The sequence below is a fragment of the Meira miltonrushii genome (genome assembly GCF_003144205.1).
Source record: "Meira miltonrushii strain MCA 3882 unplaced genomic scaffold FA14scaffold_4, whole genome shotgun sequence".
In the NCBI taxonomy this organism is placed as follows: Eukaryota; Fungi; Basidiomycota; class Exobasidiomycetes; order Exobasidiales; family Brachybasidiaceae; genus Meira; species Meira miltonrushii.
In genome coordinates, this window is record NW_020289946.1 from 38101 (window position 1) to 51413 (window position 13313).

Here is a 13313-nt window from a genome sequence, read left to right on the forward strand (position 1 = left end):
TCCATTGCAGAAACAACTATGATGTTGAACGACAGGTCATGGACGATATCAAGTGGGACATGCAGGTCCCGCGCGCAGTAAGATGGGTAGTTATGACCTTAGTAAAGTTTCCCAATTTGAGCCATAAGTCGTATTGTAGTGTATCATAAATTTCAAAAAGATGTACTCTATTCACGCATCAATCGGATGTGTTCTTCTCGTGATCAAATTCAATACAAAGATCTGTTTTCGCTATTATAACATCTACTTAGATTTTCAACATTCTACTTTTTCCCAAACAATGTCTCTGGATCTTGACAAACAGACAATGCTCTACGTAACTTGGTATCGAGGAAAGTTAAGCCGACTTGGAAGGATGCATTCGTCCAACCAAATCCTTCTTTGACGACGTACTTGAAATCGATACCTTGGTTACCATATTCTGCATCGACCATATGAGAAAGTTTAACGGCATCAAACTTTTCCGGTACTAAACCATTGAAATCCACAACTGCCACCGTGATCATATACAACCAACGATATACCAATCGTCTCGCTTCTTCCACATATCCGTATCTTTCCATTCCTACCCAAGTGAGCATTTGGTGTGGTGGCCATGCAAACGGATAATCCCATTGTCGATTAGGGCGATCGAGAGATATTTTGCCTCGCGAATCTTCCGTTCCGGGTACGAGACCTCCGACAACTTCGAACTTCTTCAGACTCTTGCGTACCATTAAATCTGCTTGTCTTTCGCTTGCCAAACCGGCCCACATTGCCCAAAATGCAGTGACTGATTCATAAACGCTTTGTTCTTCCCTCACCGTGTCGTAATCATAGTATAAAGCCATGCCTTCGTTCCAGCAATATTTGTCAACTTGCTTCTTACGGAATGCTGCTCGTGCGAACCATTCGGCAGACGTTTGAGGTGTTTCAATCGATCGCGAAGGCTTGTCGGGCTGCGGCATGTCATCGGGTAATGGAGCATGCATGACAAAGTCTTCTACCAATTCCAATCGATCATCGAACAATTCCCTGATCGCTGTACCGATATCGACTTCATACTTGTAGAGAAGAGCATTCAAATCAATGGTAGCCAGATTTGCGCATCTTTTTTCGAATCTGTACGTAGTATCGTGACCACTTTCACGTACAGCGCGATCGTGCATAAAGTACTCGTCCAATTCTTCACTTTGAATTTCGCCATCGTTGTATTTGCGTGTGAATTCGTTCACGCTGCAACCATACTTTTCTGCATATGGGCGCAAGATATGGGTAAAATGACTTGCTTCCGTTTCAGGTGGAACACCGCGTCCTTCAGGTCGATATCTGCTCAAGCCAGTCTTGCGATCAAGACGTGGTTCTGCCATCCAAACGGTGTGATACTCCTTGATTGCTGCTCGCATTGCTTTGAGCAACCATTGTTTATTCTCTTCCTCTTTATTGTGATCCAAGCGGGAATAAACTTGCAGAGCCATATCTGTCAAGAAGGGAGGTTGAGCTCGCATCAAATAGTAGGAACGATTTCCATTCAACACCTTGTGATAATGCTTGATGTTGAAGATGAAATGTTCTACAATGCCTTTTGCCATATCAACCATATCATCAACCACTAAACCAAGCGAAATGAAATAACTATCCCAATTGTACAATTCGTTGAATCGAGCACCCGGGACAATGAAAGGAATTCCCTGTAACCTTTCTTTGCCATCTTTGTCACTTTCCTTTCTCATAGCCAAAGCCAAGAGGCCGGGTTTATCGTTCAAATCACGAGTATAGTCGGCAGTGATGTCTTTTGGGAGAAGCTCTACTTGCAAATTCATTGCTGGTCTTTCGGCAGCCACTTGTTTGTAGTATTCGAACATTTCTGGCTCACCGCTGGGAACATAAATGCGTGGATTGCGTGACTTGCTTCGGTTCTTTGGGTCTGCCAAGATGGCTTCCAAACCGTCTGCATCGATTCTGCGGGTAAGATTATGCCAAAACGTTTGTGAGATCATGCGTGAAAGACGATCGACTGGATTTTCCGTCAGCCTCGACTCGTCGAGCATGATACGCTTGCGACCATGCTCGCGAGCGATGGCCAATTCTTGTAGCAAGTTGGAAAGCATATATGTACCACGAATATCGAAACCTTTGTAGCCGTTACTTGTTGCAGTACCCAAATTGAACACTTTTGGTCCGCTATCGGTGATACTGATTTGGAAATTGCCATCTGTATCTTCTTGTTCCAGGATCATTCGCATCGTATCTTCCACATCCACGATGAATCTGCGTGGTGCATCAGGTATAGCATCATGACTTAATCTTCTTTGACGGATGATACGATCATCGTTCATGATGACTGGACGTCTTTTTTGCTGACCCATACTGTAAGTACGAATGATACCTCGACGTCTACCTGTGAAGGGATGTGCATCACCAGTAAAGCTAGAACTTCTCGAATTTGGCATGGATCCATCTGTGCCATCTTGATCTTGCGAATATAACTTATCCGGATCTGTGATACCATCTTTGTTCACGTGTCTCTGATTGCCGCCTGCAGGCTTCAATGTTGGTTTGAATGGCAAACCTTCAGGGACATGATCGGAAGGTGAAGCATGGCTTGCTAATTCAAACGTGCCTGTTCCAGTGCCTGTTGCTGATCCCAATTTAGACTCTTCACCACTTGGTACACGGAATGGGATAGGTTCTTCATCCTCTTCTTCATCAATCGTACCTGAGCCATGCGAGCCGATTGAAGCATTGCGGAAACGTCCAATTAAAGCATTTACTGGAGAAATTGCAGAAATGGTAGCAGTATTTGCAGTTGCTGGAGGAGAAGAAGCTGCTTCATCTGCTGCATCTTGATTTTTTGTGAATGGATTTGACATTCTTTTCCAAGTTGGAGGCGGTGTTTTTTCAGTATTTTGACTCATGATTAAAATGAGCGGGATGATGGAAGTGAAAGAGAGAAAAGAGGAGAGGCGGGGTATTCCTTCATATGCCACGTAAAGGTAGAAAATAGTCATGCACGAGAGGGCTAAAGATACGCCGAAATCAAACCGAGACAAAGGTCAGTGCGTGCGCTGCGTGCCTCTTTAACTCGCACCACGCCTCTTCTTTGACGCCGTAGAGGAATGCGGAGGCAAAAGTTGCAAACAACCTTAAAACGCGTACTTTTTGAATCAACACTTTTTTATATGCATACAACCAACACCATCATCATGTCAAGTGTAAGTGATAATCAATCAAACAATATTCAATTGGCTTTGCTGATAGCTGAAATGATCACATCTTTCATCACTCTTTCAGTTTGCCGAATTGCAGGCGCTGGCCGCCGAGCGATCTAGGATTGCCGAAGAAAGAAAGATGGTCGAACGGGTAAAACGTCAGCAAGAAGAAAAGGAGAAAAAAGCAGCAGCTGAGGCAATGGAAAGGGAAAGAGCAAAAAGACAACGAGAAGCATTGATTGATCAAGATAAAAGAAGAAGAGAGCAAATTGAAGCAAAACGGCGAGAAGCAGAAATGAAAGAAGAACGAACGAAAAGATTAGAACAGGAGCGAAAAGAGGCTTTACTGAAGAAGAATCAACAAGGTACGGATATGAGAAAGTTTGCTCGTGCCAGTGATAAAGCAATTCGTCGTGCAAGCGGAGGAAGGAGCAGTATGAATGGTCAAAGTCGTAAACGCGATACTGTACAGGAAGATGAAGATGGCTTCTTGCATGGCAGCAGCGGAAGCACATTAACCAGAGAAGAGAAACGACAAAAAAGACAAATGGCACTGTTGGGTCTGGGTCCTAGCACAATAAAGAAAAAGATGTCAAAACCTCAAAACAAAGCTGCACATAACTTTAATGGAGGTGAATTTATCGCATTAGGAACGGTCAAAAGAGATCGACGTACGATTGATGAGATTGAACGAGATTTGGACGCTCGAAAGGGTAAAGTAACACCATCATCATCGGGACAAGCTGCACAAACGCTGCCTGTATTACCACATGTGCAGGAAAAGCAAAAGCTGAAAATTTTGGAGCAACAAAGAAAGAATGCGATGGGACTTTCACCAGCTGATTATTTACCGGGAGCACCAGTACGAGCTGATTTAGTGGCAAAAGCAAAGGCGAAGGAGACAAGAATAAAGCCGAAGCCAGAAGGTAGCGCAAAAAAGAGAGAAAAAGTCGAAGAGCCCCCTGCGATCAAGCGAAGAGAGACTGCTAGAGATCGATTCTTACGCGAAGAAGAGGAGCGCAGGCGAGAAAGACAAAAGCACTCCAGTCAAAAGTACGAAGAGGACGATGATGAGAGCGAAGAAGAAGAGGAGGAGGAGGAGGATGAAGACGAATATGAAAGCGAAGGAATTGATGATGGACCAGATCAATCAAATATTCGAGATCAAATTTGGCAAATATTTGGTCGAAAGAGAAGTGCATATATGAACAAGGATCTCGATGAAAGCGATGATGACATGGAAGCGGATATGCAAAGCGTTGCAAGGGAAGAAGCAAGAAGTGCAAGACTTGCAAGATTAGAAGATGAACGGGAAGAAAAGGAACAACGGAAGAGGGAACAAGAGAAAGCAGCAAAGAAAGCAGCACGCTCGCGAAGGATAGAATAAGGAAGCTTGTAACGGTATTTCATATAGACATTATTCTCTTACAAGGACAATTCATATGCCTAAATTCGATTTTCAGATGACAAGTCATTCTGAATGTTCAGATGTTGATTGAGGTTGACTTCCTTATGAATAGGAGGCGGCAAGGAGATCTTATAGCTTGTTTTTATGTGCCTATCTTTTACTGCATTCAGATAGCGCTAAATTAGATTTCGCATTGCAGTGCAGGGCAGTGCAGTGCTTTGCATCGATAAACAGTGCAGTATGGGGCGGGAGATAGCCAATCCTGAGAGAAGGGACAGACTTTGGAGGACTTACGAAAAGATGGAATTACTCAAGTGATTTGAGCCTATTGGGAAGAATACAAACGCATTCCACCTCAACAGCAACGGTATGGTACAAGAACTATAGATGATCTCGGGGCCGATGTGAGTACAAGTAGACTAAAGTGCTGTCAATTATACAAGTTAATCAATCTCCTTTGGCAGCGAGGATCTAGCTTAGAAAGACTAAAGAGCAAATGTAACCTTTTGAGATGAACATGTGGTAAGAATAGGTTAAGAGAACTTTTCCTCAAAGGCCGAGTACACTATATTAAACTCGCATGACCAGGGTTCGAATGATGACAGCGAATAGACGGAAAGTGAGAAGCCGAACGTGCATGTGTATGCGAACCACTTGCACTGCCACTGCAAGGGAATCGAATTGCGAATGGTAAACTTTTCCCCGAATAACCTTAATCGATTTCAACAAGAAGCTGATATAATGTTGATCAATTTAAGTTATAGTTGCAGTTTTGATATGCAATGTCTGCTAGGCATTCTCATTAAAATCTGCACTAATTGACCCAAATTGGAAAGAAGAATGGAATAGATTTTCACCCAACATTGGACTTTATAAACCTTATTCCAAAGGATTAAAAGGAGGAGTGTCTCCTCCTCCCTCTTACGCGCGCGTTTAAATTGAATACCGTGTAAATTGATTCGACGTGCATATTCTTCGTCCAGGCACAAAACCGAGAACTTAAATCTGAAACAATAAACAGTCTTTAAGCCGGAATTTTGTGCGATCGTAAGAGGAAGAAGGATTACTTGATCGAATTGAAGTTTATAATCGATCAAAAGAATAACAAGCTTGAGAGAATACAAAAGGGTGAAATTATAACACTGCAAAATGTCAGGGACTAAATCTAACAGTGGTACAGTCAATTTACTCACTTCCCGGACTATAGCAACCGATAAATAAAGTTCAAGGTACTGCAAACAAGAACCATTTATTGAACAAAGGAGTTAATCAAGCACGAAAACCCTATTCTTGTAAAGTTCAAATTGTAAGCGAGGCTACTTATCGAAAAGTGATCTCGTGCCTACGATTCCTTATCCTTACGATCCAAATGACGACACTGATAAAAATAACTTACCAGGCACATCTTGCGGGCAATTGTATCAATGCAGGGGTTTGTTGCTCTGAGTTTGAATATGTACCTTAGCGTAAAATTAAAAGAGTGTGTTATTAATAAGGATATAAATGGTTCAAGATAAACGTGCAAAACTTTTTGCTATTATGCGACTGCTACGGCAAAATTCTTGAGAGTATGTGGGGCCTTCAATTGATTTCATCGGCTCCGGCATTATACTTGAGGAAAGTCTACTATTTCTGAAGCAATCGTAAACCTAAATTCTCGAACTTCTCGTCGGTGGAGGGAGGCGGAAGAGTGAGCCGTTCGTACAAGTTGGGATAAGTTGCCCTGGACATGCAAAATGACAGAAGCTATACTTTGCTTTCTTTCAATTTTAACTTACTTCTCTCAACCACTTGGCCATTTGTCTCCCACGAACTTTTCACCGTAACAATAAAAGTTGCAACTTTCTTTCCCTCTCGTTCCGCCCGGATCCGCATTTTTTCCCTACCTTTCCAAACGGACGCAAAAATGGAAGCCCGGTGCCGTTGAAGGCATTGCACCGATAGAAGCGTCCTCTGACGTATGGCCCTTCTTTTTCGGAAAAGATGAATTTCCTACCAATTTGCATTTCTAACTCCGAAAAATATAGATACCATATTGCATCATCTTCGTACGAGTGGGGTCTGTATTACCGAGCAATTCTGTTGCATATGTGCACTGTATCGGTTTTTTGCCACAGCAAAATACCAAACAAATCCACAGAAATCTCCGAGAAGCCTTATTGGATTTGTTTGGCAGATACCCTTTTTCAAAGGGAGAGGCAGATCATGTACATACAGTATTATGTGCACTTTAGCTTCAAACTTTAAATGAACTTTATTCACGCACTTTCATTTTTGACATTGGGAAGAAAGGCTTTCATTAGCTTAGGGAAATATCCGACAGCAATCAATTTAACAAATTCTAAAACTTTCAAAAGAATGGAAGAGGTTTATTTCGGCTTTTGATACAGGCTTAAAACCACTGGTTTGGGAAATTAAAGGTAAAATGCTTCTGCCGGTCCGCAGAGTTCCCATTGTACCGTAAAGTTTGAGTGAATGATCAAAAGTAGAGAAGATCAGGTGTGTATATAAATATGCAAAATGTTGCAAAGCGATGCCACATCTCATCGCCCCACCTCCATCAGTCACTCTTCATTACCATCAAAATGTTTGGCAGCTTCTTTGATCAAGAACTACCCATCAATCAATTCGCCACACCTTCTACGCCAGTTAGTGCCAGAATACCGCAATTATCCAACATCTTTTCTAATTCGTCATGGTCTCAAACTATTTTACCTTCTCTACTCCCATCCTTTCACACGAAGCGAAATGATCCATCATTTTCACTCAAACAGGATTCACCATTCGATATTCATGCCCTTACCCGTCACGGTATCTTTCAAAATATTTTAGCCAATCAAGCTAGCAACTCCCGCGTACTCGTATTCCTTCTATTGTCTCTATGTGGACTTTTCCTTGTGCTTTATTCTATTCATTGGAGACATACTCAAGATGAAGAGCAATTAGGCAAAAAGGTGAGTGTACCGCAAAAGAAATCGGCTAGTTTTGGGTAGCGTGTGTATTTGGGGATAGTTGCGGACCGCAATGGCAATTGCTTGTCCACTTGCTAGCTCTCACGCTTATCTTGGTTTTGACGATTTCAGACTAACAGTACCTTTTTTCGTGCAGATCACTCCACCTATTGTCAACATTCCTGCCGACATTCAATTATCCGAGAAAGGACATCAAGCTTATTCTGATGCATTGGAAAATGAAGGATGTGGTGATGTAGTGATAATTCCACGTCATGGCAGAAAAGAATACGTCGTGGATTACAAGCACGTCAAGAATGTTCTGACAGATTCTCAAAACTTCAGCTTTGAGCGTGCAGTAACGAATATGTTACACATGGAGTTCATGTTATGGTTCAAGAATGGCACTTTTGTTCAAGAATTAGATGGTTTGGTGCAAGATGGTGTAACGCCAAGATTAAAAGCCGTTATTGAAAAAGTATCGCCAATCTTCTCACGCGAAGCAAATGCTATCAAAAATGCTCAAAAGCAGGTAAAGAATGATACGATTGTGATTGAAGACGTATATGAATGGGTTCATCATACAATCGCTCAAGCAATGGTAGTCTTAATCCTGGGTGAAAAGTACCTATCGCCAACGATGACAGAGCACTTTATGGCGATCACTGTTGCTATTTCACATCTGGCTGGGATTTATGAGAATACACAAGGATGGAGAAACTTTCCATCGTTTTGGTCATTAAAGACTACGCTACAGGCAATTTTTGGAACTGTTGTACCAAGATTTTTCTTTGGCATCTTGCCAACGCTTTGGAAGAACAGATTTGCACATTTGAACCATGGTATTGATGTTGAACACAACGAATATGCACCATTTTTCGATTTGCTAGCATCAAAGCATCGAAACAAACGAACTGGAACGCTTTCAGTTTGGAACTTTTTTTGGTGTGCAACAGTTTCGCTTGGAATCATTTTTGCCAGTATTCATCAAACGGCAGTTGTTGCAGTTTGGTGTGTGATGGTTCTTTCGCAAAAGCAAGACGAATATCTGCAAGAATTACGCAAAGAATGGGAAGAATTTATCGAACATGATGATGAAGGGAACTTGCATCTTACTGTTCATAATTTACGTGACTTAGTCAAAACTGACTCGTTTATCCGTGAAGTGATGCGTACAAAAGGTGATACATTTGCACCTGTTCGGTATACTACCCGTGATGTTCAAGTTGGTCGATTTGTTATTCCAAAGAACAGTCTTTGTGCACCTTATGTGAAGAGGGCACATGAGCATTTTGACAATTATGGAGAAAAAGGAGCAGAATTTGATGGTTTTCAATGGTATTATCAGAACAAGCCTGCCGTTCAAGGAGGACATGATTTTATCAGTTTTGGACTTGGCAGATGGGCATGTCCTGGACGTCATTTAGCGATTGCTGAACTTAAAATGGTGATTTTAATGCTTTTCGCTCATAATGATGTGCAAATTCGAAAAGATACATTCCATGTCTCTGATCCAATGAACACGACCAGCGTTGCGCCAAATGGAATCTTAGAAATCAGTTCAAGATCGTAGAGGCCATATATATGTATATATATATTTATGCATTATACACATGTTATACCTGTCTAAAACCGCAAAAACAAGGTTCAATGTGTTTTATAATCGGTCGGAAAAGGTGCATTCTTCAGGCGTATTCGAATGAATGGAACTTTGTTGTTTCATCTATATACCAATTCAATCTATATTTCAGCACTATAGGAGAGTGTCTTCTGCACCATGCAGAATGACATCGCACAGTAGAACATGTTTCGTCTAGACATCGCTGTCATATGGCCAGATGGAGTAGTGAAAAGAGGTGAATCTTTTAATTTGGCCATTTGTCCGTAATACTCTGGTGGGACACTGCCCATGTGCTTGATACCATTTTACGCTTCTTACCAGTCTCTTACCAAGCGCAGCGCATGCGTAAGTAAGTGCGAATAATTTCCACTAATCTTACCGCCCGCGTATGGCGTACCTGCATGTAAAGTTAACCACGAAGATGGAATGAATGGTCTAGGCGTTGAGGGAGATACATAGATGAACTTTGTTCTTCTACAACCATACCAACTTTAAATAAAGTGAAACGGTAGAATCTTTGATTTATGCTAAAGTGAGTCGAATACGGTTCTGGTCTTATGCTTACATTTAATGGAAAACGTACAAGTGAACCCAAATCTGGTTTTAGCTATTCAACATTGAGTTCGTCTTTGCACTTGAGCAGTATTGCATCTCGTACCTGTCAAGCATTTGTATTGTTTCTGCCTTTACTGAGTCAACAAACAGCAACAAGTCAGCCTATTGACACCTTTCAAACTGTCAAACATCAGGCCGGCAATTGCAATCGATATTCTTAGATTATACGCTGCGCTAAATAATCCTTCCGAGAAGCAAATTCACGGCCAGATTATAAGATTTACAACAGCTCAAAAACACTTTTGAAGGGTATGTAAAGCGGCTAATTAGCAAAAGTTTTTTCCAAGAACTAACCATCAATTCATTTCCTTCCACTTTTCTACCTCCTCCCTTTCCCCTCCGTTTACCATGCTTTCCAGTCAAGCTTTCTCACAAACGTATCAAAGGGCAATCATTCTGGCAATGGTATGCCTTTTGTTGTGCAGCAAACCCGTATCTGGACGCAGTATCAGGACAGATACTGTCCAGAACACAACGCTCACATTCAAGCTCAACGACCTTCCTATCGGTTTCATTCCACAACACGATGCTTCACCAACACCAATGGCAGATATCAATACCGTACTAAGTCAGGGAGCAAAAGGTGTGGGTAACACCTATCGCTCTGCCACGTTTGGATGGTATGCACAGGTCTATCCTGGCTTACCATTTAAAGGAGAACAATTACTCAAGATTAAAGATGATGTGATCAAGAGCGGTGCAATCTTTGAAATTGCAATCATGCCTTTACGTTCTTACGACGGTTTTACAGCTCAGGATCCTTCTCAAGCCATAGCGGTTGCTAAGGTCTTACAACAATTCACTCAAGCAGGCGTTCAAGTTCGTTTACGTTTTGGTCATGAGATGAACTACTATGGTAACCCGACAAGGGGAGAGTATATTTATAGTAATGATACAGGAGCATTCAAAGAAGCATTTAAGCAAATGTCTATTGCTGCTAAACAATATTGTCAAGATAAAGCTCAAATGGTGTTTAATCCTAATTCGGGCAGTTTAGCCGAGATTGATAGTTGGGCACCCGATCCAAGCACATACAGTATGATTGCTCTTGATTATTACGCACCATCAAGGAAATCTTTATCTGTTGCAAATTATCTTTCTGTTGTTCAGCCATTTTATCAAAAGTACGGTCAAAATGGATCCAAGCAATATATCATTGCTGAAACATCACTCCAATACAATTCAACAATTGATGATCGATTACGATGGTTACTTGTACTTTCGGATCCAAAAATACGTCAAACACTCAAATCACTTCAAAGTTTAACATGGTTTAATTTGAATAAAGATTTTCCATTTGAAATCGTTTATCCACCTTCTGATCCTGCAAATGCTCCATTGATCAAGATGGTGAGCAGCAGCATGAACAAGAGAAAGCCTCTGTTTGTAGCGCTTCGCAGATCTCTTGCTTTACTTTTCCTTGTTTCTGGGCTAATAGAAATCACTTGATCCTTTATAGTATATCACAATGTATTCTAATTTACATCAAACTCAATAAAACTCAGAGAATTAATCTTAAGGAGTAAAGAAAGACATCTCTGCGTGCGCCGCGTTATTGGCCGAAGTGCCGAAGATTGGCCAACTTTAAGTCCCGGCGCGGGGACATAAGAATTGTATTTTATTTTATATTGAGATCAAAGGGAAGAAAAGTATAAAAATAAAAATAAATTCTTATATGCACTGCATCATGCATACACATACACACACTATCATAGCTTATCTAACATCCTGCTCAGCACCAAAAAAAGGGGAAAAGCGTCTTGATTGGCATCACTTCTATCTTGGCTTACCCTCCACGACGATCATCGATCAGTCACAATGAGCTCACCTCAGCCGGAACGACAACCTTTGATCGGCAGAAGGAGATCGTCACAATTCCTATCAGGGTCTACACGATCAAAGAGCTTCAATGTGAATGATGAATATGGACATGCATATGGTTCAATAGCACGATCAAATCATGGCAATGATGACAACGACAGCGATCATGAAGAAACAACAAATGGCAACCGATCAGAAGCAGGTACAGAAGACGAAAATAGAGCACCTACACCTCTACCCAAAATGCAAATATTCGTCTTGTGTGTAATGCGATTAAGTGAACCGATTGCATTTTTATGCATCTTACCATTTATACCCAAAATGTTACGAGAAAATATGCCAGACGTACCTAGATCGCAAATTGGATATTGGGCAGGCTTAATCGAAAGCGTTTTTGCAATCGTTCAATTTGCTACTGTATTCTTATGGGGAAGAGCTTCGGATACAATTGGACGAAAACCTGTTTTATTGATCGGCTTGTTCGGCGTTGCACTTTCAATGAACTTTTTCGGTCTTGCAAAAACTTTACCACAAATGATCATCGCTCGGTCTGTGGCAGGTTTCATGAATGCAAACATGTCTGTTCTCAAGAGCACATTGGGTGAATTGACTGATGAAACCAATCAAGCGAGAGCATTCAGCTTGCTGCCTTTATGGTGAGTGTAATAGGGACTTGCTAGGTAAGATTGAGGCACTCACATGAATCTTCCCCTCCACAGCTTCGCACTTGGCTCTTTGATCGGACCGGCATTGGGAGGAGCACTGAGTAATCCCGCCAAGCGATTCCCGATCTTCGAAGATTGGGAATTCTTGAAAATGTATCCGTACTGGCTGCCATGCTTTTGTGCGTCATTGTTCTGCTTCCTTGGCTTTATTACCGGATACTTCTTTTTAGAAGAGACTTTGCCCTCCAAAAGGCGATTGAAAGAACGTCAAAATCGCATCGAAAACGGCGAGGGAGAGAGATTGATAAATGAAAATGAAGAAGAAGAACAATTGGCCAAAGAAAGACCACCTCCCTTCCGACAGTTACTCACACGTCCAGTCGTTTTGGCTTTGGTGAATCAAGGAATGATTAATTTCATCAATATTTGTTATATCGCAGTCCTTCCGCTGTTTTGTGATACGCCAATCGAAATGGGAGGATTATCGCTCAATGAAGCGCAAATCGGTACATACTTGGCAGCAAATGGATGTGTGACAATCATCGTTCAATTATTCTTGTTCCCTTGGTTGGAACGTAAATGGGGCGGACCATACAATACCCTTCGGAAATGTCTGTCACTTCTTCCGATGGTATTTGCATGTTTCATTTTGGCACACTTTGCCGGAAAAGCCTTTGGGTTCAAAGCAGTCGTTGCTTCATTGGCCGTGCTCTTATTGGTTAGAGGTGGCTCTTCAATGATGATCGTTAGTTCAAATTTATGCATTAACAACGTTGTCCCTCATCGAAATGCTCTGGGAAGCATTAATGGTATGAGTCAATCAATGGCTTCTCTTGCAAGGGCAATTGGTCCGATTGCGGCAAATAGTGGTTATGCTTTTTCTATCACTGCTTTCAAACACGTTTTAGACGGTCAATCAATTTGGATCGTACTTTGCTTAATCGCTTTTCTTACTTGGTTCATCTCTGCAAAGATGGAAGTACCTCGCCGAGCTGCATGGCGAACTGCACAATAATGAAACGGTACATATTATCGAAAGTT

At 41.6% G+C, this 13313-nt stretch overlaps 5 protein-coding genes across 5 annotated transcripts; 4 read left to right on the forward strand and 1 right to left on the reverse strand.

The window, feature by feature from the left end:
* Positions 1-263: 263 nt before the first annotated feature.
* On the reverse strand, positions 264-2432 carry FA14DRAFT_125643 (trehalase-domain-containing protein; the record flags this gene model as incomplete). The annotated part of the gene is made up of 1 exon (XM_025496712.1): positions 264-2432. One exon carries the CDS (start codon positions 2430-2432, stop codon positions 264-266), a length of 2169 nt encoding a protein of 722 aa, XP_025352725.1.
* A 753-nt stretch (positions 2433-3185) lies between these two features.
* FA14DRAFT_181112 (SPT2-domain-containing protein) lies at positions 3186-4578 on the forward strand (the record flags this gene model as incomplete). The annotated part of the gene is made up of 2 exons (XM_025501066.1): positions 3186-3194; positions 3274-4578. The coding sequence occupies 2 exons, from the start codon at positions 3186-3188 to the stop codon at positions 4576-4578; spliced, it is 1314 nt and encodes a 437-aa protein (XP_025352726.1).
* Positions 4579-7527: 2949 nt separating this feature from the next.
* Positions 7528-9207, forward strand: FA14DRAFT_73286 (cytochrome P450). The gene has a single exon (XM_025502790.1). It carries the CDS (start codon positions 7624-7626, stop codon positions 9121-9123), a length of 1500 nt encoding a protein of 499 aa, XP_025352727.1. The 5' UTR covers positions 7528-7623; the 3' UTR covers positions 9124-9207.
* Positions 9208-10188: 981 nt separating this feature from the next.
* FA14DRAFT_125500 (uncharacterized protein) lies at positions 10189-11235 on the forward strand (the record flags this gene model as incomplete). The annotated part of the gene is made up of 1 exon (XM_025496708.1): positions 10189-11235. The coding sequence occupies one exon, from the start codon at positions 10189-10191 to the stop codon at positions 11233-11235; it is 1047 nt and encodes a 348-aa protein (XP_025352728.1).
* A 276-nt stretch (positions 11236-11511) lies between these two features.
* FA14DRAFT_137314 (MFS general substrate transporter) lies at positions 11512-13275 on the forward strand (the record flags this gene model as incomplete). Its single annotated transcript, XM_025497034.1, has 3 exons — positions 11512-12263; positions 12327-12538; positions 12596-13275. Coding segments are annotated over exons 1-3 (1551 nt in total), but the record flags the coding sequence as incomplete, so codon positions are not given.
* Positions 13276-13313: the final 38 nt, after the last annotated feature.